The sequence below is a fragment of the Pongo abelii genome, chromosome X, assembly GCF_028885655.2.
Source record: "Pongo abelii isolate AG06213 chromosome X, NHGRI_mPonAbe1-v2.0_pri, whole genome shotgun sequence".
In the NCBI taxonomy this organism is placed as follows: Eukaryota; Metazoa; Chordata; class Mammalia; order Primates; family Hominidae; genus Pongo; species Pongo abelii.
The window spans coordinates 159980250-160004744 of NC_072008.2; the positions used below are offsets into that span (position 1 = coordinate 159980250).

At 52.6% G+C, this 24495-nt stretch overlaps 1 protein-coding gene across 1 annotated transcript; it reads left to right on the forward strand.

The window, feature by feature from the left end:
* Positions 1–1644: 1644 nt before the first annotated feature.
* On the forward strand, positions 1645–16644 carry ZFP92 (ZFP92 zinc finger protein). The gene is made up of 6 exons (XM_009235398.3): positions 1645–1945; positions 7731–8079; positions 8514–8564; positions 8881–9007; positions 10414–10518; positions 10827–16644. Exons 2-6 carry the CDS (start codon positions 7810–7812, stop codon positions 11810–11812), a joined length of 1539 nt encoding a protein of 512 aa, XP_009233673.2. The 5' UTR covers positions 1645–1945; positions 7731–7809; the 3' UTR covers positions 11813–16644.
* The last annotated feature ends 7851 nt before the right edge of the window (positions 16645–24495 follow it).

Consider the following 24495-nt stretch of genomic DNA (forward strand, 5'->3'; position numbering starts at 1 on the left):
GGGGTGCACTCCCAGGGGCCCCCTTCCCCTGCCCGAGGCACACACTCCCCAGCCTCTATGAAGGTTGGCCGCTCACACTCTCTGGAAATGAGCCAAGGACAACAAGAGCTGCCTTCCCAAGGTCGCCCCAGTCCCCACCAGGTTACTGGATGATGCGGGTGCAAAGGTCCCCCCGCCCTCCACCTCCATGGCCCAGGAGGACTCTGGGCTCAGCCTATTCCGTCGTGTCGGAGTGGCCTGGGCTGCCGCAGCAAATGACCACAAACCGCTTGGCTTCAGCCAACAGGAATTGACTCTCCCAGTTCTGGAGGCTGGAGTCCAGAATCCAGCGTTTCCTCCGGTGGCTCTGGGGGAGGATCCTCCCACCTCTTCCAGCTTCTGGGGGCCCTGGGCACTCCCCACCTTCGCCTCCACATGGCCTTTTCTGTGTCTGTCTCTCCTGTCTCTTCTAAGGAAACTGTCCTTGGATTTGGGGCCCCCTGGATCATCTAGGTTGCTCTCATCTCCACATCCTCAATTTAATGACATCTGCAGACACCCTTTTTTTGCATACAAGGCCCTGTTGACAGGGCCTGGGTGTTAAGATATGGACATATCTTTCAGGGGGCACCAACCAGTCACCCCACAACATCTCAACAGCCCAGGCCCCAGCCTGCCCAGCCAGAGCCCCGGTGAAGGGACAAGCTTGGGCACCAGGACACACAGCCGAGGGCCACCGGGAGCCTCCCTGCCTCTGCTTCGGGAAAGGGGCTCCGAAGCTGTCCCTGCACTGGGCCCCCTGGGGGCCCTCCTCCCTGCAACCGGAGGTTCCCTGAGCAGCGTCCTCGCCCTTCCCCTAGGCCCCGGATGGACGACTTTCCTTCTGGGAGCACAGGCTTGCCGAGGGCTCCTTGCTGCGGGCTAAGTGCTCCTGGCCAGGGCCCAGGGTCTCTGAAGAAAAGAAACCCCTGAGCTCTGGTTCAGAGGCCAAGGGGGCTCCCGCCTCGTGCTCAGTTCCCAGTGGCCGGGGCTGGGATATGTGATGCGGCTGATTTTTCCCTGCTGCTTTTCTTTTACGGTCTTTTTCATACGCGTCACTATTTGTCAAAGATCTCACAATTGTCATCAGAGCAATATCCCAACCAACCCTGGACTTCAATCCCTGCTCTACCACGTGGAGTATGACCCGTTGGAAAATGACAAACTCCAGGTGCGATCCCCTCTGGTAACCTGAGGGAAAGCCAGATACACCCAGGTCTTGGCTTCTTGCACTTCCCTGACCTCCTTTTTCCCCTCCTCGCGTCTCCACACCATCCTTCCTGAGTCACCTTTCACCTCTTCCCCGCTTTCTGATCCTTGCCATCCTGGGTCACTCCTTTACTGAGTGACCATGGCCAGGGTACTTGGTGCTAGCTGCCCTGCAGAGGTCCCGGGGACCCCAGCGAGATGAATAACTGAATGAATGGACGTAATAATGCCCAGGGGTCTAGCCCATGGGAGGTGTTCTGCCAACGCGGGTCCCTACCCTGTCCCCTTCAGGAACCGCGGTGCGCTGACCACTTCGACCCCAGCCTTCAGAGCAACCCAGACAGAAAGCGGAAGTGCCTCGGGGCGCGTGGGGAGCCAGGCCAGACGCCCCTGTGGGGCGGGCGCGGGGCGGGCCGCCATCCCTCTGCGCCGCGCATGCTCCATGCCCCCCCCCCACGCGCCCCGTTCCCACGCTGCCGCCGCCCCGGCCCCGCCCGCTCCCGGCCCGCTCGTCGTCGGCGCACCAGACTGAGACTCCCTTTCAGGACGCTGTTCGCGAGCGGTACCCAGAGGCGAAGTAGAGACAAGCCCAGGAGCCCCCACCCCCCGCCCGCGTTTCCCCGGGACGCGGCCTCGGAGGGCTTCTCGGAGGAGGCGGCGGCCTTGGCCTCGGCCGGCCAGGGCAGGAAGGGAGGCCGCGGCCGCCCGCCGAGCCCAGGTAGGAGGGCCGAGCTGGGCCGCAGGGGTGCGGGTAAGCGGGTAAGGGGCCCGTCTCGGCAGGGTGCAGGTGGCGAGGGGGACGAGGGAGCTGCGGCGGCGGCGACAAGCAGGGACGCCCTGGGAGGCGGGCTAGCACTGAGTGGCCGGACCAGCCCTCGGGGCCGCCCCGTACCAGGGGCGCCGTGGGAGAAGAGCCATCCAGGGCTGGGCGCTGGGAGCCGCGGCCCATGTTTGTCAATTTCTCTCCTGATTGGTTTCCAGCCACGGGTCCCGAGGCTGGCTAAAGAGCATCCTGTCGCTGATCTGCCTGGTGAGTTTGGATTTTGCACCTCTGGGTGTGAGAGTGCTGGGCAGACTGGCATTGTGAGGTTGTGGCACTGCTGCCCAGGCACCGGCCCTGAGGGTTTCCAGATGGGGGCAGGATGCCCAAAATTGTGCTCCAGAGGGTATCAGGTGGGGGATGGTGCCTCGCGGTGGTGCGGGATGTTAACCAGGTGACTGGCATGCCACGGAAAAGCATAAGCTTAGCCAAGCCAAGGAGGAAGCGAAGGGCCAATGGAAGTGCTGGGCAAGAGTGAGAGAAGGAGCCAGCCGAGCTGGGCAGAAAGCGGCGCCCAGCGCTTCCCTACAGGGCTAATTGTGACTGATTCAATCCCACACATACCTCCTGAGCAAGCATTTGAGATCTGCCAGGGACACGGCGGTAGTAAGCCCTGCCCTGTGGTTCTCGTTCTAGTGGCTGAGCGCAGACAATAAGCAGAAAATGTTTTCCATTGGTAATTACAGAGTCTGTTAAAAGACAGTAAGAGCCGGGGAAGGGAGGTCTGGTTGCCAGTTAAGGTGGTGTGGTTAGAATAAGTCTCATTTCAAAGGCAACATTTCTACCAAAACTTGAAGGTGGTCAAAGAGCGAGGCATGTGGTTATGGTTTTGGAAGAGCATTCGAGGCACAAGGAATCCCCTGTACAAAGGCCCTGAGGCAGGAGTGGCCTGGCTCAAGGGAGCAAGAGTGTGGCAGGAGCAGAGGGAGGTGCAGAGGTGGGAGGAGGGTTCGGCAAGGTCAGGAATGGTTGTGTGAGTTTACTCCGAGTGACACGGGCATCCCAGGGATAACTGTGAGCAGAGAAGGACAGGACCCGACCCGCCTCTTAGAAGGATCCCTCAGCGAGCAGCCTGGGTGGCCCCCTTTTGGCTAGGTTAGCCTCTGCCCCCAGAGGGCAAGGCCTGCCCAGCTGCAAGGAAGCTCCTCAGAGGACTTTTTCAGGCTAGGCTGCATGGAGGGCCCCGGTCGCCCCATACAGCACCCAGGTCGGGCCTTGGCTCTGGGTTTCTCCAGTTTCCTTCTCCAGCCGTTCTGCCAGGTGGGCAGCAGGTGACTAGGGCCTCAGGCCGAGGAAAGCTGGTGGGGCTGAGAGAAGCAAGATCCCCCAGGACGGAAGAAACCCAACCAAAGTGGCGATGCCTGTCCCTTGTTGTGGATGAAAAAGCCCAAATTCCTGCTCCCACCGAGTGGGACTGCTAGATGCTTTTCTGATTGTTGTTTGTTTGTGTGGGTTCTTTTTTCTTTTTCTTGGAATATCTCCCCATCTAGTGGTCGTCTTAAGGCATCCTGCTAGAGCCGGGTCTCCCCTTGGTTGGCCAGGCTTCCTTGCAGGCAGTGGCCCTGCTCTCATCCCCTTCCCGGCCCTCCCCGCGTGGAGCACCCCGCATACTCAGTTCCACCCATAGGCTAAGGTCCACAAGCAGGGGTCCCGGGTCCGAGGCCCCTCGCAGAGGTGGAGCAGCCCTGGAGGGGCTGGCAGTGGCACCGGTCACCCAGGTTGATGGGCCTTTCTGGCTCCTTACCTGAGGCGCCGAGGTCTGGTGGATTCTCACCTGCGTGCCCAATGCTGTGCCTCGGGGAAGCCTGGCTTCAGAGCCCAGGATTATCCTTCTGCTTGGCCTCTGCTCTGCTGGTCCCCAAAGGTCACAGGGTCTTGCCGGTCCAGCTGGAAGAAGCTGCTCTCTAGTTCCGCCAGGCGCCTTCCAGGTGCTTCTGTCCTCAGATGCACGGAGTAGTGCCCACCTGGATGTTATTTGAGTTCTATGTGCACAGGGTTTGTCATGTCTTTCTTTCCAGGAGTTGAAATTGTAGATGATTTTCGGGAACTAGCTCTCAAGGACAGGCACTGCTCTGGGTGACGGCTTGGTGTGGCCAGCACCTCCGCTGGGTCTTCCGATGCTGCACTTGAGTGCGGGTCTCCGTCTCTGGGCGGACTCCCGCCGATGGGGTGTTCACTCAGGGGGTCACCACTCAACAGTGCTCTGCTCCCTTGGGGCTCAGACCTGCCTCAGTAATCTTGGGGTGGAGGGACTAGAGATAACTCCTCCCCCTTTCAACTTGTCCAAAATGGGTAATGAACTTTCAGTACTGTTATGGTAGGGAAAAAAATGAGCTTATGCTGCTTTTCAAAACAATAATTTTATACTAGTCTGAAAGCACTGGCAAATTATCAGTAATACCTCCCCACGCACCTTTAGTTTTGCAGGGCTCCCAGTGACTGACAGTGTGTTATAATGAAATGAGGTGTGGCCTGCGGACATTAGAATGATTTTACCTACAGGAAAATTTCTTTCCACTCCTTTTTGATTGAGGTGAGATTCACACAACATAAAAATTAATTTTTTGAGACAGAGTCTAGCTCTGTCGCCCAGGCTGGAGTGCAGTGGTGCAATCACGGCTTGCTGCAACCTCAACCTTCCCAGTTCAAGCCATCACCCCACCTCAGCCTCCCAAGTATCTGGGACTACAGACACGCGCCACCACACCCAGCTAATTTTATGTATTTTTTGTAGAGATGGGAATCTCACTATGTTGGCCAGGCTGGTCTCCAACTCCTGAGCTCAAGTGATCCACCCACCGCGGCCTCCCAAAGTGCTGGGATTACAGGTGTGAGCCACCACACCCGGCCAAATTAACCATTTTAAAGAGAACAATTCAGAGGCCATGTAGTACATTCACCATGTTGTGCAGTCACCACCTCTATCTGGCTCCAGAACATTCTCATCGCCCCATAAGGAAACCTGTAGACCCATTAGCAGTCACTCCCCATCCCCCCAGCCCCAGGCACCCACCAATCTGCCTTCTGACATGATGGATTTACCTGTTCTGGACAGACATGTTTTATGAGAGTTAAAGGTTCTTTGGATGACAGGACCCTGGGATAGATGAAAGGCACAGCTTTTTGTTCTGTATAGCTCTGAACGAGAGAAGGCTGCCAGGCAGGGCCACACAGGGGTTAGACCCAGGGACAGGGAAACAGCAGCTGGGGCCGGAAGGGGCCAGCAGAGGCGGGTGGCTAGGTTTCTCCGGCTTCCTTTGGATTGATTGAGTTGCATAAGTTTTCAGGCTCCAGGGCATAGGGGCTGTCCCTACTTGTCTGGTGCCTGGCCCCAGAGTGTGGGGGCCCAATGAGGCAGGGGCCGTTGGAGTGTATGTTTGGTGGCCCTAGAGAGAGGGAAATTGTAAGAAAAGTGGTGGGAGTGGGGACTTAGCAAACTGCCCTCGAAGGGCATAGTGATGACAGGTTTTAGCCACTATTTCAAAACTAGGTCAAGACGGCTCTTGGGAAATGTGATTAACATCACAAAATGGAATCATACAATATGTGACCTTTCAAGTCTGCATCTGGCTTCTTTCACTGAGCAGTGTCCTCAGGGTTCATCCACATGGTAGCATGTGTCAGAATTTCCTTTCTTTCTATGGCCAAATACTTTTCCATTGTATATATAGGCTCATGGTGTTGGTCCATCCATCCATCGATGGACATCTGGGCTTCTTCCACCTTTCGGCTGTAGTGATTAATGCTGCTGTGAACACGGGTGCACAAGGGTTTGTGTGAACCACCTGTTTTCAATTCTTTGGGGGTATATACCCAGAAGTGGAACTGCCAGGTCATATGATAACTATGTTTAACTCATTGACAAGCCACCAGTCTATTTTCCATAGTTTTTTTTCTTTTTAATCACCATCTTGCCTTTTTTGTGTTAGCTTTTCTCTCTTTCTCTTTGTGAAAGGTTTTAAAGTAAGTTGCATTCCAGTCCCTCCCCCAAATGCTTCAATATGCATTTCTTTAAAAGGGACATTTTCTTCCATGACCCAGTGCCACTATCCATCCAACACACGAGCAGTAATGATCCCCTACTTTCTTCCGAGGGCCACCCCATAGTCACCCCCTCCCAATGATCCCTAATCCCTTTGATGACTCTCTCATTTACGCCAGCGTCTCATTGACGACCCCTCTTGCAGTTGGGTGTTGGGCCCCTTAAATCTCTTTTCATCTAGAACAGCCTCTCTCCCCAGTCTCCTTTCTCCCCCCCATGACACTGATTTGCAGAGGATACTGGACCCGTTGCTCTATGGAACAGCCCACTTTCTGGGTCGGGCAGGTTGCTTCCTTGTGGTGTCATCTATTCCCAAGGGCCTCTGGACACTGGACATTGAGTGCCAAGGCTGCGTTCAAATCCAGTCATATGGCTTTGGTAGGATACCTTCCTACTGCATCCTGGCAGCAGGACTGTCCCACCCTATGTCCCACTGCTAAGTTACATTACTCTCTCGCAGCCCTCAAATAATCACAGGATGGCATTTTGATATGTGATACCCCTTTCTCTCTCAAGTCTTTAACCTAGTGGTTTAGCATCCATTCCACCTTCAGGGATTCAGAACATCAGCTTATGTATCTTGGACCAATGTTGGCTGGCAGGTCATCATGGATGATAAGGGACTTTGGAGCAATTTAAATGCCAGGCAAATACTATGGCTGTCCTTCTCTATGCTCCTGGGACCCTGTCCCCTCTCCCTCTCTCCTGTGGCGTTGTTGGCACAAACAAACTGTAGTCACCCATTGGAACATCAATAAAAGCTTGGAGACCAACAAAACGGAAATCCCAGGCAGAGAAGCAGAGAAACCAGGAAGTAGCTGGTGGGGGCGTGTGCTGAGAAAGGAACAATCTTTTACCCCCCTGTCTTAGTCCTCCTGTGTTGCTGTACAGGAATACCAGAGGCTGGGTAATTTATAAAGAGAAAAGGTTTCTTTAGCTCAGGATTTTGCTGGGTGGAAAGTTCAAGACTGGGCGTCTGCATCTAGTGAGAGCCTCAAGCTGCTTCCATTCAGGGTAGGAGTCGAAGGGGAGCTGGTGGCGCACGGCATGTGCAGAGATCACGTGGCCAGAGGGGGCACAAGATGATGGGAGGAGCCAGGCTCTTTGTAACAACCAGCTCTCACAGAGCAAGGACTCACTCACCCCTGAGGGAGGGCATTAATCTGTTCATGAGGGACTCACCCCCATGACCCAAACAACTCCCATGAGGCCCCACCTCCAACATTGGGGATCAAATTGCAACGTGACGTTTGGAGACTCAGATATCCAACCCACAGCACTGACTGCCATCTGGCATTGAGAACTGATGTGGAGAAGTCCTGAGGCCGAGGTGAATTTTGTCCACTTTGTCAATTTCATGTTCCCTACTCTTAGCCTGAAACTCAACTTCCTACTGTCCCTCCAAGGTCCCACATGGCGTCATCCTCTGCGCCTGTTCCCTAATTTTCAGCACCACGAATGCCAAATGCAGGACCATCTGAGGGCCAGGGTATGTGCTGTGCCGTTGGCTGGCTACTCTCTTTGCCACTTGCAGCCTCCAGCTCTCTGCCTGAATGTCACCCCTTCAGAGAGCACCCCCACTACTGTAGGTCCCCCTTGATTCTGCACTGCCCTCACCTCTCTTCTCTTAATTTTTCAAAGGGAGGTCGTGCATGTGCATTTGGAGTTTCCTTAAGAATCCCAACCTGAGGGAAGGGGATTGGCAGTGGAGCTTCCAGGAATGGCTGGAAAGTTGGGGTCAGGGGACGCTGGCCACATGGGGAGAGAGCTAAGAAAAGCAGCAAAAGAAGAAAAGAAAGGAAAGAAGGAACGAGCTCCCTCGAAAGCCTGGTCAGGCAAGCGCCAGTATGGAAGTGGGCATGGCAGCTCAGTTGCAGAAAGTGTCCTGGGTTTGAATGGTGCCCCCCGAAAAGACATATTGAAGTCTCAACTCCTGGTATCTGTGACTGTGACCTCATTTGGAAAGGGAGTCTTCGCAGCTGTAATCAAGGTAAGATGAGGTCATACTGTAGGAGCAGGGTGGGCCCTAATCCAGTGACACACAGAGAGAGGATGGCCACACGAAGACAGGGGCCGAGAAGGATTGCTGGAAACCACCAGAAGCTGAAAGAGGCGAGAAAGGGGCTTCAGTGGAGCGGGAGCCTGCCAGCACCTGAATCTCGGACTTCTGGCCTCCAGAACCAGGAGAGAAAAATGTGTGTTGCTTGAAGGCCCCGATTTGTAGTACTTGTTACGGCCGCCCCAGGAAGCCATACAGAAGGTCTGATGGTGAGGGGCCCTTGGTGAAGCTGCAGGAGTGAGACCACCACAGGTGGCCGCTGTGCTTATTTCACAAGAAAAACTAAGCAGGGTCTTCAAGCAGGTCGCAGATTGGCTGCTCCAAGCTGGCCTGGGCTCACAGGGGGCTCTTTGCATTTCCCTTAGCTCCTCTGCGCCCTGGTGATGGCAGCCATTCTCCTGACCACGAGACCCAAGGTGAGTGGTGGCCCCTCTCCCTGGCCTTTCCCCCTGGCAGCCCCCGTCTGCTGCCTCCTCATGCCCAGGCCTCTCCAGCTGGGCTGAGCTTAGGCTGCCCTTAGCATTGTTTTCCTTTCCTGAGGCGCACAATCCGGGGCTCCCCGCCTCTGTCGGCTGTGCTGCCTGTTTTTCTGTCTTACAACTCGTGCAACCTGAGTCTTTCCACCTGCTGAGCCTTCCAGGGCTCCCCCCACCCCACATTTTGTTTCTGTCAGCTCCTCCAGGGGCCCAGGGGGTTGAATTCCCCTGTGGCCACAAGAATGTCTTATTTTAGGTGCCAGTGTCTTTTGAGGATGTGTCCGTGTACTTCACAAAGACAGAGTGGAAGCTTCTGGACCTCAGACAAAAGGTCCTCTACAAGCGGGTGATGCTGGAGAACTATAGCCATTTGGTGTCACTGGGTAAGTGGTCCCTCCACGACATACACACACCCAGTCCCACCTACTCTGTCTCTGGGCTCAGTTTATTTCCGAGATTCCTGTTTGTTGGTTGCTATGAGCCCAAGAATAAATGTGTTTCTCCATCAGACCAGTAATGCCAGTAATCTCAGTAGGATGGTTTTTAGCTAAGTGATCTAGACCTGTAAATGTTTTAGGTAAATGCGTTGGCCTGTAAGTTTCAGTACCAGATTTATCTTGTGTATAAAATCGTGGATCGACTAAAGGTCTTTCTACTCAAAAGAGAGATGCAAATTCTACTGGAATATTTATGTGCACTCTTTCAGACTTAATTCATTTCTATGACGGCTGCATTTTGCATCCGTTCCACTTTATAAAATTTAGCAACATCTTTTCCTTCCATTGCCCACGGAGGTCCCACATAAGGACAAAGTGTAGACTTGGATTTCAAGCCTTGAGAAGTCCCGGGAGGAGCTGGGGCAGCTTGGAGCACACTGCTCTCCCCCTTCCATGCCAGTGCACACCCACTGCGGAAGGGGCAGCAATTTTGCCAATTAAAGGGCAAAAGCAGGATTCACAGGCTAGATGGATGGGGGCCGGAGCACTCAGGAAGGTTTTCAGGTGGGGTGAAGAACCTCTGAGGGTGCCAGTGACTTGCCCCCGCCTCACGCAGCTGATGAGAGATGCATGCGTGAAACAGAGTGGGACCGGGCCTCTGGCCTTTCTCCCAGTGTGCCCAGCAAGGTTGGCTGCTGCAGCTAAGCTCAGACACTCCACTTCCCAGTGGAAATGGAAACACTCCATTTCCCCACGCCGCTGGAGGGGAAATCCAGAGGGTCTTCAACATTGCACCCTACTGCCTTTGGGGTTGTGGGGATCTGACTCCACAGATTTTGCCTCTGTAATCTAGCCCCATAGACGGAAAGCAACTTCATCCCCTGGATTCCTTCTGACACTCACCAGGCAGACCTGGGGTTCCAGGGAGGGGTCTGGGATCCTCAGTGGAGTTGGATGATGAAACAGGGCAATTCAGCTTTTGGGACACATGGCTGTCGGCCTCCCAATAGTCCCTGGGGCTTGCAAGCCCTTCTTCTGTCCCTCAGGGTGCCCACACACATCCCCGATTTCTCATGAGCTTCTCAGCCTCCCTGCAGGCCAGGTGACAAGCACAGTTGTCCTCATGGCCCAAATCGCCAGCTACTGAAGATCTCAGTGCCCACCTGGTCCTGGGCGCGCAGGAGCCGTTGCCCTCGTAGAGGGACTTGGCCCTTTCTCTGAGCCTTCCCAGTAGTGCCTTTTAGAGAGTTCTTTATTCTCTGTTACCTGAAGATATTGAGAATTACCTGAGTTCAGGAGCGACCCTGCCCTTAGCCATAGTGGTCCTGACCTGCTTCATATTCCACGCCCAGGATTTTCCTTCTCCAAGCCTCACCTGATCTCCCAATTGGAACGAGGGGAAGGACCCTGGGTAGCAGACATCCCCAGAACCTGGGCCACGGCAGGATTGCACACAGGTGAGTGAGAGGTGCTCAACCAGCTCCCCATCGGGGGGAAAAGGAATAGCAGTGGCAAAGGGGGCGGGGGGAGGGTACCCGGCCGCTTTGGGTGGGAAATCCTCTTTGGAGGCAGATGTCAATCCCCAGGTATCACAGCAGCCCCGCTATCTCCAGCCCATCCTCCCGCCCCTTCATCTCTCCTGTCTGCCTGTGTGATGGCTTTCTGTTCTGTGGTCACCTTGCTCCATCCCATGTTCTCACCTCCTGCTCGTTCATCTCTCTGACTTGGCATGAGGGTGACACTGCCTGGTGCTCTGTCTTTCCAGGTGACAGAACACAGAGCAAGACGTCGACTTCAACGCAGAAGCATTCTGGACGACAACTCCCCGGGCCCGATCCACAAGGTGGCAAGGAGGGGCAGGCGGCGAGGTCGTCTGTGCTCCAGAGAGGTGCCCAGGGCTTGGGGCAGAGCTCGGCTGCGGGGCCGCAGGGCCCCAAAGGCGCGGAGAAGCGGTACCTGTGCCAGCAGTGCGGGAAGGCCTTCAGCCGCAGCTCCAACCTCATCAAGCACCGCATCATCCACAGTGGCGAGAAGCCTTACGCGTGCCCCGAGTGCGGCAAGCTGTTTCGCCGCAGCTTCGCGCTCCTGGAGCACCAGCGCATCCACAGCGGCGAGAAGCCCTACGCCTGCCCCGAGTGCAGCAAGACCTTCACGCGCAGCTCCAACCTCATCAAGCACCAGGTCATCCACAGCGGCGAGCGGCCCTTCGCCTGCGGCGACTGCGGCAAACTGTTCCGCCGCAGCTTCGCGCTCCTGGAGCACGCGCGCGTGCACAGCGGCGAGCGGCCCTACGCGTGCCCAGAGTGCGGCAAGGCCTTCAGCCGCAGCTCCAACCTCATCGAGCACCAGCGCACGCACCGCGGCGAGAAGCCCTACGCCTGCGGCCAGTGCGCCAAGGCCTTCAAGGGCGTCTCGCAGCTCATCCACCACCAGCGCAGCCACAGCGGCGAGCGGCCCTTCGCGTGCCGCGAGTGCGGCAAGGCCTTCCGTGGCCGTTCGGGCCTCAGCCAGCACCGGCGCGTGCACAGCGGTGAGAAGCCCTACGAGTGCAGCGACTGCGGCAAGGCTTTCGGCCGGCGCGCCAACCTATTCAAGCACCAGGCAGTGCACGGCGCCAGGCGCCCTGCGAAGGCGGAGACGGCGCGACGGCGAGCGGGCCCTGGGAGCGCCGGCCCTGGGAGCACGGTGGTGGCCACCAGCCCCCCGCGGCCGAGCGCGGCCGCCAGGCCTTCCAGGCCCAGCCGCCGCTGACTCCCCGCCAGCGCACCCAGGGCGCGGCCGGTCTGCGTGGGGGGCCTTCCTAGGGACGTCGAGGCTCAGCCCCCTTCAGGTGGGAAGACTGCCCTCCCAGGGCCTCGATTGCGGCCACAGCCCTGACCTCTTTGCCCATCAGAAGACCCCAGGCAGAGCCTCACCCTGAGGCTGAGAAACGCAGGAAGGACTCAGAGCCGAGGACTGCCGCCTGCCCTGGCTCCTCCATCAACGGCAGTGTGGGCTGGGAATGGAGGCCCTCTACTCCCTCCTGAGTCCTGGGCCTTGCAACTGAGTCATAGAGACGGCACCTGGGCCACTCGCCCCTGAGCCACAGGTACTATCGTGTGTGCACAGGCGTGTGTGGAGGGGATGCATGAACCATCCCTCGGATTTGCATCAGAATCGCCTGCTGCGGGTAGGGAGGAGGCCGCATGAGGCCAGTAAGGCCAGCCAGCGGGGGCACGCTGGCTTTGAGTTACAGAAGAGTGGTGCATTTCCTCCCTGGGGGTCGTTCCCCTTGCCCTAAGAGTTGTTAGTGTTCCCAAGTAGAAGATACTGAAAGCACTTTAATCCTTTAAGCGCTTATATTGCAGGTGGGGGAGGCGCTAAAGTTAGCACAGAGGCAAGAGGCTCCCTGAATGTTGGCATAGGATGGGGGGCTGTGCCGGGAAACTCCCGCCTTGTCTGGGTGCCCCCAGCTGCTTCTGGGAGGAGGAGCAGCGCCCAGGCCCCATCATCCCTGAGCACCAGTGGTTCTAGGAATGGCTAGCCCAGGCCCTGCAGAGAGGATAAGACCCTTCAGGTCACTCACAACTGGACATTCGTAGTAGCCACCCTGCTGGCTTTGCTTTCCCCCCTGCCCGCCCACTGCCTTCTGCTCCCCAGACCCCACTAGCAAAGGCCACCCTGGCCTCTCTGTCCCCTGTCCCCCTGCCCCACCCCACCACCAGTGCCTAAAGCTTCGCACTTACCTGCTCCTCCCCATCAGGCAGCCTCTCTTGCGGCTGGTGACGATTAGGAGGAAAGCCAGACGGGTTAGGAATTTGCACTTAGGCAACAGAGCAAGCCCAGGAACGAATCTTTCATCGAATGTCTTTTGCGTGACATTTTGTAGAATATTGGACGTTCCGTTGCTTTGATTGTTTTTGTATTCAGGGGTAATGTACATTGAAAATAGAGATTTTGCCATATCAGAGTATCAGGGATTCACTCCCTAAATAAGAGTCCCCCCCCAGCCCTCTGAGAAGACCTCAGGCAGGAGAAAGGGGGCCACCCCAGGCCTGCCCCCAGATGAGTGTGGTGGCAAGCCTGGCCCCTCTTCTCCCTACAACGATGCAGTCCACCCCTCTTTCCCGTAGCCCTGCAGAAACAGGGCAGACCCTTCAAATGGCACTTTACTGAAAGCCAAGGGGAATTCTCAAGGAAAAGTCTCGGGGCTGGCAGAAGCAGCTGCTGGCGGGACTTATCCTAGTTCCCCAGCGCTGTCCCCAGAGCTGGGCTCAGGAGCTCTGCCCCTTGGTGCTCTCAGCCCAGCGTCCTGGTCAGCGGCCACCTCCTTCCAGCCCTGTCCCCTCCCAGGGGAGAGGGGGTTTGTCATCCACAAGGCCTGAGGGCAGGTGGGTGGTAGGCGTGGTGGAGGGGGGAGGTTCAAAGACAGCTGGCTCCTATCAAGAGAGTGTGGGAAGACCCGAACATACAGGATTCCCTCAGAGAATGCTGCTTGGAGTGCCAGTCACTAGGACAACTCCAGAAATGTTACACACACACACACACATACACACACAATATATATAGTTTTATGAAAACTTCTAGAGTTCTTGTAAGTTGCACTTACACTGTAGCCTCCTTCAGTGGGTCCCTATCCCCCATCCTGTGATTGCGTTCTTGTCTGCAAACCGGTCTCATAAGCCCACAAGTGTGTGTCATGCCTGTCCCCATGTCCTTGATGCCAAGCCCGGTGCTGGTAATCAGTAAGCATGAGTGAAATGGGTCTTGCACTCCTAGCACCTGAGACTCAGGCTTGGGACCATCGTCGGCTCCAGACTTGCCTCCAGGCAATCCGAAGCATCTACGACTCTGGGTTTTCCAGAAAAAGAAGTATTAGGAATGGTGTATTTGAAGTCCCTGATGAGGCCATTGGGAAGTCTGGGTTTTTCTGCTGTGCAGACAGTCTTTGTAAGGGCTGGCATGGGTCCAGGAACGCAATCCTCATGCAGAGTAGGTGCCTGTGGCAGGAGGCCATGCAACTGGGCTCTAGTCTTACTTTATTCAACTGAACCAGGAAAGAAACAGATCCATGCACTCTGATAGCCATTTCCGTTGTTCTAGGAGGTAAATGATTTCGTTCCTACAAGCCAGACAGTAGCCAGCTTTCACTAAAGAAGAGTCGACTCCTTAGTGTCTTGTCATGCCGTTGGTTCTGATGCATAAGTGAACTCTGTTTTTAACGGAAGCTCCTTTTTTTTTTCACCTCGGGACCTACCCAAGACTGACTAGATACAGGCAGGACAAGGTACAGGAGTTTTCAGCAGGAAGTGGAGTTGCCAGGAGAGATGCTGGGCACTTGCACTGTGACTTTGGAGTGCCGGGAAAAGTTCCAAGGTCCCCAGTGCTTACTTAGATAAATGGCATTTAAAATAGTGCAGCCTTCTATCATTGCTTAGTCTAATTTAGCTCCCCTTAATGACATTCTCACTGCAAGGTAGTCATTGCTATCATTTTCTTTTGGGTGTGGCAGTTAAGTATGCCACGTGAGCTGAACGGGTTTCACATGGAATCAAAGTCAGAATGTTCGAAAAGGACATTTGTGTTTTTCCTTCAATGGTGCCTTGAAATTGGGCTCCCTCCCTCTTGCTGTGTGGGGAACTGGGAGGGTATAGCCCACGCTTGCTTTGTGATGGACAGCTAGAATGTAAAAGCTTAAACTATGGGGAAAGTCTTGCCTGTTTTCCAAGGCTTCCTCCACCCCGCCACCCAAGAACTTTCCTGGATGCCAACCTGGGACCCCTTTGCCTTTGGGCTTTTGCCCTTTGAAACTGTGAATGCTTCAAGAGCCACATAAATGCTCTGGCAGTGTCCCCATGTAACTAGTAACTTGTCCTGGCTGGATTCGTTGTGAAATGGAATTGTCCCGTTTACTTTGGTTGCAAATAACGAAGATCTATGAGTATCGGCCTGGAAATGAGCCCTCTAGTGTAGAGAGCCTATTCTGAGGGTTTAAACTACATGGATAGACCTTGGGTTCAAGGTTACAGGAAAGGCTGTAAGCCTGAGATTGTGGGGAATGGCCAGAGCTGGGCTTTGGGTGTTCCTTGGGGAGTCCCTGTGAAGGTAAGACAGAAAGGCCTCGTGGGTGAGCTGCCTCGGGTCAGCCCAGGGGTGCAGGCTCCTCTGACTGGGACCACAGGCAGCCACTCGAGGCCACTCAGACGCTGTGACTCTGAGACCAGAGGGAAGGGAGGCTGGACCTGGTCCCCTGTGTTTCCCAGCAAAGTGCCACATCAGTCTCCTGAGAACACAGCTGTGTGTTCTTTCCAGTCGCTTCTGTTCCCAGACTTCAGGCAACATGGCAGCTCCCACACTTGCCAGGGTAGTTGCAACGGCAGCTCTGGAGACAGGAAGTGGAGGTAGAGGGAAAGGAAGGGAGTCCTTGGCTGGGAACTGCTTGGGTTGGGACAGGCAGGGAAGAAGGGAAAGTATGAGGTGTGTTCAGGGAAGCTTAGAAGGGCAGAGAGGTTTCGGTAGGACATGTATGGGCTAAAGGGTCAGTTAGAACCAGAGTGTGGAGAGTCTGGGATGCCATATACAAAAGTCTGGGCTCTAACAGGCTCCTGATGAGGAGCAATTTTCCAAAACATGAAAGAATTATCCTAAGAATGACAAAGGGAAGTTAATATAAATCATGACTACCACAGGGTTTGAATTTACACACTGACCACCACAAATTTTATAACTGTAGTCATCTCGATGGTTGTGATGCCCATGAGGTGTTGGGCTGGGGGCATGATGAGGCTGAGGCAACATGAGAGGGGACGTCTTTGACACAAGGGCCCCAGCCACGTGTCTCAGGGGCTCCCACTTGCCATGGGACTCGCAGCTGGTTCCATCTGATGCCAGCCCCAGTGCATCTATCACTGTCTTCGCAAAACGGGTCCTCCAGGAGTTCTGGACAGCTGCTCTGCAGATTCTTATATACCTTTAATTGAAGGCCTTGGACTTTTGAGAGGAGCGCAGTGCCCTCCTTTTGTGTTCACGAAGGCCAAACTAGAGCCTTCTCCACTGCCGGGGAATATTCATGTGGGAAATGGAGGCCTGCTGCAGACCTGAAGGTCAATGATTGTTTAATCTTTCTTTGACAGCATTATGAAGGTATAATGGGCATACAAGAAACTGCACGTCTTTAAAGTGTACAGTTGGAGGGTTTTTGGCATGTGTGGACACCCACGAAACCTCCCCCATAATCGAGACAGTGAATTGATCCGCCACTCCCAGAAGTGGCCTTGCGCCTCCAGCAACCCCTCTTTCCTGCTCCTCACTGTCCCCCATCCCCACCGCCACTGCTTGGCTTGCTGTCACTGTAGATTAATTTCCATGTTCTAGAATTCCATAGAAATGGACTCATACAGTGTATGTCTGGCCTCTTTCACTCAGCACAATTATTTTCTCATCAGGTGTTTTTGTGCATATCAGTACTTCATTTTTTTTATTGTTGGTAGGATCCCATTGTATGGGTGGACCACAATACCTGTTGAATACCTGTTGATGGACATTTGGGTTGTTACCAGGTTTTGGCCATGACAAATAAAGCTGCTGTGAACATTTGTGTACCAGTTTCTGCGTGGACATATGTTTTTATTTCTCTTGGATATACGGCTAGGAGTGGAATTGTTGGGTCATGTGGTAACTCTGTGTTCAACTGTGTGAGGAACTGCCAAGCTTTTCCATAGCAGCTGCACCATCTTATGTTCCCACTAGCAGTGTACAAGCATTTTAATTTCTCCATATCCTCACCAACTGATATAGTTTGGATCTGTGACCCCGCCCAAATCTCATGTTGAATTGTAATCTCCAATGTTGGAGGTGGGGCCTGGTGGGAGGTTACTGGATCATGGGGACAGGGTTCTCATGAATGGTTTAGTACCATCCTCTTGGTGTTGTCCTCATGATAGTGATTGAGTTCTCCCAAGAGATGGTCCTTTAAAGGCGTGTGGCACTTCCCCCTTCTCTCTCTTGCTCCTGCTCTGGCAGCGTGATGTGCCTGCTCCTGCTTTGCGTTCCACCATGAGTAAAAGCCCCTGAGGCTTCCCCAGAAGCAGATGCTGCCATGCTTCCTGTACAGCCTGAAAAACCATGAGCCAATTAAACATCTTTTCTTTATAAATTACCCAATCTCAGGTATTTCTTCATAGTAATGCAAGAACAGACTAATACGCTAACACTTGTTATTGTCTGCCTTTTCATTATAGCCATCCCAGTGGGTGTGGGGTGGTATTTCATTGTGGTTTTGATTTGCATTTCCCTGATAACTAATGATGTTGAGCATCTTTTCATGTGTCCATTGGCCATTCATATGTCTTCTTTGAGGAAGTATCTGTTCAAGTCTTTTGCCCATTTTTAAATGAGGTTGTTTGTCTTCTTATTAAGTTGTAAGAACTCTAGACACAAGTCCTTTGTCAGATATGTATTTTGCAATATTTTTCTTCCAAACTCTGGCTTGCCTTTCCATTTGCATAACAGTGCATTTTAAAGAGCAGAAGTTGCGTTATGTTGATGGAGTCTAAGGTATGGACTTTTAAATTTTATAGTTTGTGCTTTTTGTGTCATAGTTAAGAAATCTTTGCAAAACTCGAGTCACTAAGTCTTTATCCAGTGTCTTCTTATAAAAACATAGACCCGTTTCCTTATAGAAGTTGTATAATCTTAGCTCTTATATTTAGGTCTATGATCCATTTTGTGTGTGGTGTGAGGCAAATTCACAATTCATTTTTTTATATATGGATATCCAGTTTTTCTAGCACCATTTGTTGAAAAGATTATCTTTTCTCCAGTTGAGTTACCTTAGCCCCTTTGTGGAAAATCAGTTGGCCACATGTGTGTGAGTCTACTTCTGGACTCTTCATGGTACCTCATCAGTCAGCACTATGGACTGAATGTTTGTGCCCCCTGAAAATTCATATGTGGAAGCCCTGATCCCCAGTGGGATGGTGTATTAATCCATTTTCACGCTGCTAATAAAGACATATCGAGACTGGGTAACTTATAAAGAAAAAGAAGTTTAATTGACTCACAGGGCCACGTGGTGAGGGAGGCCTCACAATCATGGTGGGAGGCAAGGAGGAGCAAAGTCACATCTTACATGGTGGCAGGGAAGAGAGAACTTGTGCAGGGGAACTGCCCATTATAAAACCATCAGATCTTGTGAGACTTACTATCACGAGAACAGCACAGGAAAGACCCACCCCCATGATTCAGTTACCTCCCACTGGGTCCCTCATAGGACAAATGGAAATTGTGGGAGCCACAATTCAAGATGAGATTTGGGTAGGAACACAGCCAAACCATATCACATGGCATTAGGAGTTGGGGCCTTTGGGAGCTGATTAGGTTTAGATGAGGTCATGAGGGTGGGACTCTCATGATGGGATTGGTTCCCAACAACAAGAGGAAGAGACACTAGAGCTTCCTTTCTCCACTGTGTGTGAGGATACAGCAAGAAAGCAGCTGTGTCCAAGCCAAAGAGAACTGTTACCAAGAACCAAATCTGCTGACACCTTGACGTTAGACTTTTGGCCTCCAGAACTGTGAGAAATAAATGTCTGTTGTTTAAGCCACCCAGTCTGTGGTATTTTGTTATAGCAGCCCAAGCAAACTGAGACAATGTCTATCTCAATGCCAATGCCACACTCTCTTGACTACTGTAGCTTTGTAACACGTCTTGAAATCAGGTAATGTGAGTTCTCCAATGCTGTTCTTTATTTTCAAAATTGTTTTGTCTTTTCAAAGTTTGTCACATTTCACATGAGTTTTAGAATACCTTGCCAATTTCTACGGGGGGAAAAAGGCTACTGGGGTTTTGATTGGATTGCATTGAATCTATAAACCATTTGAGGGAGGATTGATATCTTTAACAATATTAAGCCTTTCAATCTATGAACATGATGTATCTCTCCATGTTGGGAGCCTTCTTTAATTTCTCTCAACAATGGGTTGTAGTTTCAATGTTTAGACCTTGGATATGGGTTGCTAGAGAACCTACTAGAGTGGATTAAATAATTAGTAGATCCCTACATATGGTTATTGAGTTTACGGTATTGTTTCAACCATTCCTAGTAACCCTGCATTCTCATTTAGTCCTTCATTTATCTAACAGATATAGACTGAACATTTAACTGTGTGCTGCGATATGAGGATGAGTATGACAGAATTAGGTGTTTTTTTTGTTCCTATGATGTTTTTGTTAAGCCCAGCCCATATTTGACAGCAGCCTTGACCATAATATAAGACAGAGCTATTTTTTGTTTCTTTGTCCGTTTGTTTGTTTCTTTGTGTGTTTGTTTGTTTTGGAAACAGAGTCTCGCTCTATCCCTCAGGCTGGAGTGCAGTGGTGCGATCTTGGCTCACTGCAACCTCCACCTCCTGGGTTCAAGCGATTCTCATGCCTCAGCCTCCTGAGTAGCTGGGATTACAGGTGCCTGCCACCACATCCAGCTAATTTTTGTATTTTTAGTAGAGACAGTGTTTTGCCATGTTGGCCAGGCTGGTCTCAAACTCCTGGCCTCAGGTGATCTGCCCACCTTAGCTTCCCAGAGTGCTGGGATTAAAGAAGTGAGCCACCACGCCTGGCCAGAGGTTTTTTTGTTTGTTTGTTTGTCTTGTTTTGTTTTGTTTTTCTTTTTGACAGAGTCTAGCTTTGTCACCAGGCTGGAGTACAGTGGTGCAATCTCGGCTCACTGTAACCTCCACCTCCCAGGTTCAAGCAATTCTCCTGCCTCAGCCTCCCGAGTAGCTGGGATTACAGGCACGCACTGCCATGTCCAGCTAATTTTTGTATTTTTTTTTTTTTTTTTAAGTAGAGATGGGGTTTCACCATGTTAGCCAGGTTGGTCTCGATCTCCTGACCTTGTGACCTGCCCACCTCAGCCTCCCAAAGTGCTGGGATTACAGGTGTGAGCCACCGTGCCCAACCCAGAGTTGTGTTTTATATTATGTGTGTCCGTGTGTCCAAGATTTTTTAGCTGTGTCCAATTTTTTTTTTTTTTTTTGAGATAGAGTCTTGCTCTGTTGCCTAGACTGGAGTGCAGTGGTTTAGTCATGGCTCACTGCAATCTTGCCCTCCTGGACTCAAGCGATCCTCCTGCCTCCACCTTCACCTCTTAAGTAGCTGGGACTACAGGCATGTGCCACCACATCTGGCTAATTTTTTTTTTTTTTTTAGATGAGTCTCGCTCTGTCACCCAGGCTGGAGTGCAGTGGCGCGATCTTGGCTCATTGCAACCTCCACCTCTTGGGTTCAAGCAATTCTCCTGCCTCAGCCTCCCGTGTAGCTGGGACTACAGGTGCCTGCCACCACACCCGGCTAATTTTGTATTTTTAGTAGAGACGGGATTTCACCATATTGCTCAGGCTGGTCTCAAACTCCCGACCTGATGTGATCCACCTGCCTCAGCCTCCCAAAGTTCTGGGATTACAGGCGTGAGCCACCTTGCCCGGCCACCTGGCTAATTTTTAAATTTTTTTTTATAGAGATGAGGTCTCATTATGTTGCCCAGGCTCCAGGATTTTTTAAGTACCATTTTCTGGAAAGGGCTTCTGACAGAACCTCACCAAGAACCAGATCTGCTGGCACCCTGACGTTAGACTTTTAGCCTCCAGAACTGTGAGAGCTCAAATCAAATCAAAATAAGAAAGTAAGAATTAAATTTTTTTCATTTTTTTCAATGAAAATATTCCTCACATACTATATAATGTATTCTAGCTGGTTACATGAGAACAAGGTGAGAGGAGGTAGAGAAGGACAAAGGAGGAAAGAGGAAAGCACAGGTGAGAAGGAGAGCAGCTTGACTGCAGTGACTGAACACTCAGATCACAGGGTCTCCTCCGGTTATGGGAATGGGATGCAGGAAGAAACACAGTATATCAGTGAGGAAAGTGGCCACAAGTAGTAGAAAACCTGACTATGGTGGATTAAAGAATTAGACGCTTTGTTTTCTCACCTAAGGACTCTGGGGTAGCTTTCTGGCATCGGTTCAGCAGCAGAGATTTTGGCAGTACCCAGCATCTTTCTGATTTGCTTGGCGTTGCTGCATAATCACAAAATGGCTGCTGAAGCTCCAGCCATCACACATGCATTAGACAGAAGGAGGAGGGGGCAGAGACAGACACTCTGTCCTCTTTTATCAAGGAAGCAACAGTTTTCCTAGAAACTTGCCTGGCAGACTTCCACTTAGATCTCAGGAGCCAGAACTGGATCATGTGGCCACCCTTAACCTCAAGAGAGGCTGAGAAAGTTGGGAATGGGATGGATTTTCATGACCTATCACCTGGGGCTGAGCCCACTGATGCCTTGAACAAAGTTGGGGTCTTATTCCCAGAGAAAAAGGTTAGGATGCAGATTGGGTGGTGTTATGAGTCAAATTGTATCCCCCAAAAAGGTAGGTTGAAGTCCTAACCCCCAGTACCTCAGAATGTGATCATATTTGGAAGTAGGGTCATTGTCGATGTAAATATTTAAAATAAGGTCACACAGGAGTAGGGCGCACCCTTAATCCAATATGGCTGCTGTCCTTACAAAGAGAGGAGAATGCCATGCAAAGGACATTAATCTATTAATAATTAAAGACACACAGGGAGAAGGCCATGTGAAGACAGAGAAAGGGATAGAAGTGATGAGGCCACGAGCCAAGGAACACCTGGGGCCATCAGAAGCTGCAAGAGGCAGAAGGACCCTTCCCTAGAGCCTCTGGAGGGAGCGCAGCCCTGCCCACACCTAGATATCAACCCGAGGGCCCTCAGCTCTTTATGCCTGAACCCTGGGAGGCTGGGGGTGAGGGAGAGGAGGCCAGCCTTGCTCAAGCCCCTCCCACTGGCCAGCAGCCTGACTACCATTTACAGATGTGAAAACTGACGCTTAGAGATGGGAAGGAATTGTCTGGAGACTCAACACTAGGAAGCAGCGACAGATTCGTGCCCAAGTTCCGGGACTCCAGCATTGCTGCTCACTCCAGCCAACCAGGGAGAGCAGCTGTGTGAAGTCTGCCCCCAAACTAGAGGGAATCCGGTCGCCTTTACCATTTTCCTGACTTTGCCCATTTGGGGGGATGATTCCATAAGTTGGCCATAACCAAACATAAAAATCATTTGATTTTCTGGAAAAGATTGTACAAAAGGAAAGAAGCCAAAGGTTAAATCCTGCCTTGGAATTGGGAAAGCATTTGGTCATCCCCCTCCCCGCCCCTGCACCATCTAGGTTCTCAGCTGGTGAGACTCTCAGGAGCGCTGGGGTTGTGGGCCTTGGAGCCCTGCCACCTGCACTTTCTTCCATCCCTTACCCACAATTGCTCACTCCGGATGCCATGCACCTTCGTTTCCTTTCTGTAAGACTGAGGGGGCCAGATGTGGTGGCTCACGTGTGTAATCCCAGCACTTTGGGAGGCTGAGGCATGTGAATTGCCTGAGGTCGGGAGTTCAAGACTAGCCTGCAACATGGTGAAACCCCGTTTCTACTAAAAATACAAAAATTAGCCGGGTGTGGTGGCGCATGCCTGTAGTCCCAGCTACTTGGGAAGTTGAGGCAGGAGAATCGCTTGAACCCAGGAGACGGAGGTTTCAGTGAGCCAAGATCATGCCACTGCACTCCAGCCTGGGAAACAGTGTGAGACTCCATCTCAAAAAAACAAACAAACAAACAAACAAAAAAAAAACAGATGGAGGGGACCCACAGCTCCCTGTTGTGACGAAGATGAAAAGAGCCTCCTTCCATCTTCTCATTCAGTGAATTCATGCTGGGGTACTGCTCCATGCCAGCCCCTGGGCTGGTGCTGGGGAGCAGTGAGCAAGACCAAGTCCTGCCCTCACAGAGCTGGCCTTTTTCCCAATGAAGGGACATACACCAAGAGGAAGGAGAGACAGTGTGAGTGGAGGGCCACCTGCTGTGTGGGTAGAAGCGAGGCAGTGGTCAGACAGGGTCTCTCTTGGGGAAGGGGACACTAGAGCAGAGACCCAGCTGAGGTGGATGTCAGAAGCAATGTAGTCCGGGTGGAGACACAGCCAGTGCAATGGCCCTGAGGCAGTGGGTTCGTTTCCTGTGTTGGTTTCCTGCCGTAACAAAGTGCCACAAACTGGGCCGGATGGGGTGACTCACGCCTGTAATCCCAGAACTTTGGGAGGCCAAGGCCAGAGAATCACTTTAGGTCAGGAGTTTGAGACCAGCCTAGGCAACATGGCAAAAACCCCTCTCTACTAAAAATGCAAAAATTAGCCGGGTGTGGTGGTGCATGCCTGTAAGTCCCAGCTACTCAGGAGGCTGAGGCAGAAGAATCCCTTGAACCCGGGAGGCAGAGGTTGCAGTGAGCTGAGATCGCGCCATTGCATTCCAGCCTGGGCGACAGAGCAAGACTCCGTCAAAAAAAAAGAAAAAAGAAAGAAAAAAAGAAAGGAGAGAGGGAGAGAAAAAGAGAGGAAGGAAGGGAGAGAGGGAGGGAGGGAAGGAGGGAGGGAGGGAAGGAAGAAAGGAGGGAAGGAAGGAAGGGAGGGAGGGAGGGAGGGAGGGAGGGAAAGGCACCACAAACCAGGTGGCTTAAAACACCAGAAATTTACTTTCTTACTGTTGAAGAGCCAGAAGACCCCTCCCTCGCCTTTTCCAGCCACTGGTGGCCCCGGACTTCCCTGGGTTGTGGCTGCATCGCTGCAATCCCGGCCTCAGTCTTCAAGTGGCCTCGTCCTGCCACTGTGTGCCTCCACTCTGCGTCTCTCCTAAGGACACTTGTCAATGGATTTAGGGCACACCGCGGTAATCCAGGATGATCCTGTCTCAAGATCTTTAATGTAATTACATCTTCAAAGACCCTTTCTCCAAATAAGGTCACACTAAAGGGGGCAGAGATTAGGACATGAACACATCTTTTGGGGGCTGCCTTCAACCCAGCACAGGCAGGAACAGGCTTGGTGTGTTTGAGGCCTGTGTGGCTGGAGGCCAGTGGGCCTCCCAGGGGCAGTGGGGAGGGATGAGGGTGGCAGGGCCAGGGACAGCCATATAGGGCTCGGAGGGCATGACAAGAAGTGCAAGGGCTCAGACATAACAGGAGCTGTCACCGTAGCTGACATGCACTGCACATGTGCTATGTGCCGGGCCCCAGGCATGACCCACCCTCCCAAGATCACTGTATTGTTTCCATTTTACAGAGGAGGAAACTGAGGCCATGCTGTCAGGTCATTTCTGCCAGCCACAGGGTTGGGCAGTTGGGGGGTGAGGCCTAGCACCCAGGCTGTCACCACTAGCTGAGGCCCCCTCCCAACGGCTTGGGTCCCTTTCAGCCCTGGACCTCAAGGGAGGGAACCACAAATGCTGAGTCCTCCTCTCCGCCCCAGGGGACCTGGGAAAGGCCAAGGGTTCTTTTGCAGGGCTTCCGGGTTCCCTGGCAAGAGGGAGAATGCTGCACGTGCTGGATTTCCAGGTTGGAAGG

What these genes read in the sequence shown, in the direction of transcription:
- ZFP92 (XM_009235398.3), top strand. Translation starts at nt 7,810, where the DNA reads ATGGCTGGAAAGTTGGGGTCAGGGGACGCTGGCCACATGGGGAGAGAG. An exon ending in TAGCCATTTGGTGTCACTGG is followed by an intron (nt 9,008 to 10,413) that starts GTAAGTGGTCCC and finishes TTCCACGCCCAG; the next exon opens with GATTTTCCTTCTCCAAGCCT. An exon ending in CACGGCAGGATTGCACACAG is followed by an intron (nt 10,519 to 10,826) that starts GTGAGTGAGAGG and finishes CTGTCTTTCCAG; the next exon opens with GTGACAGAACACAGAGCAAG.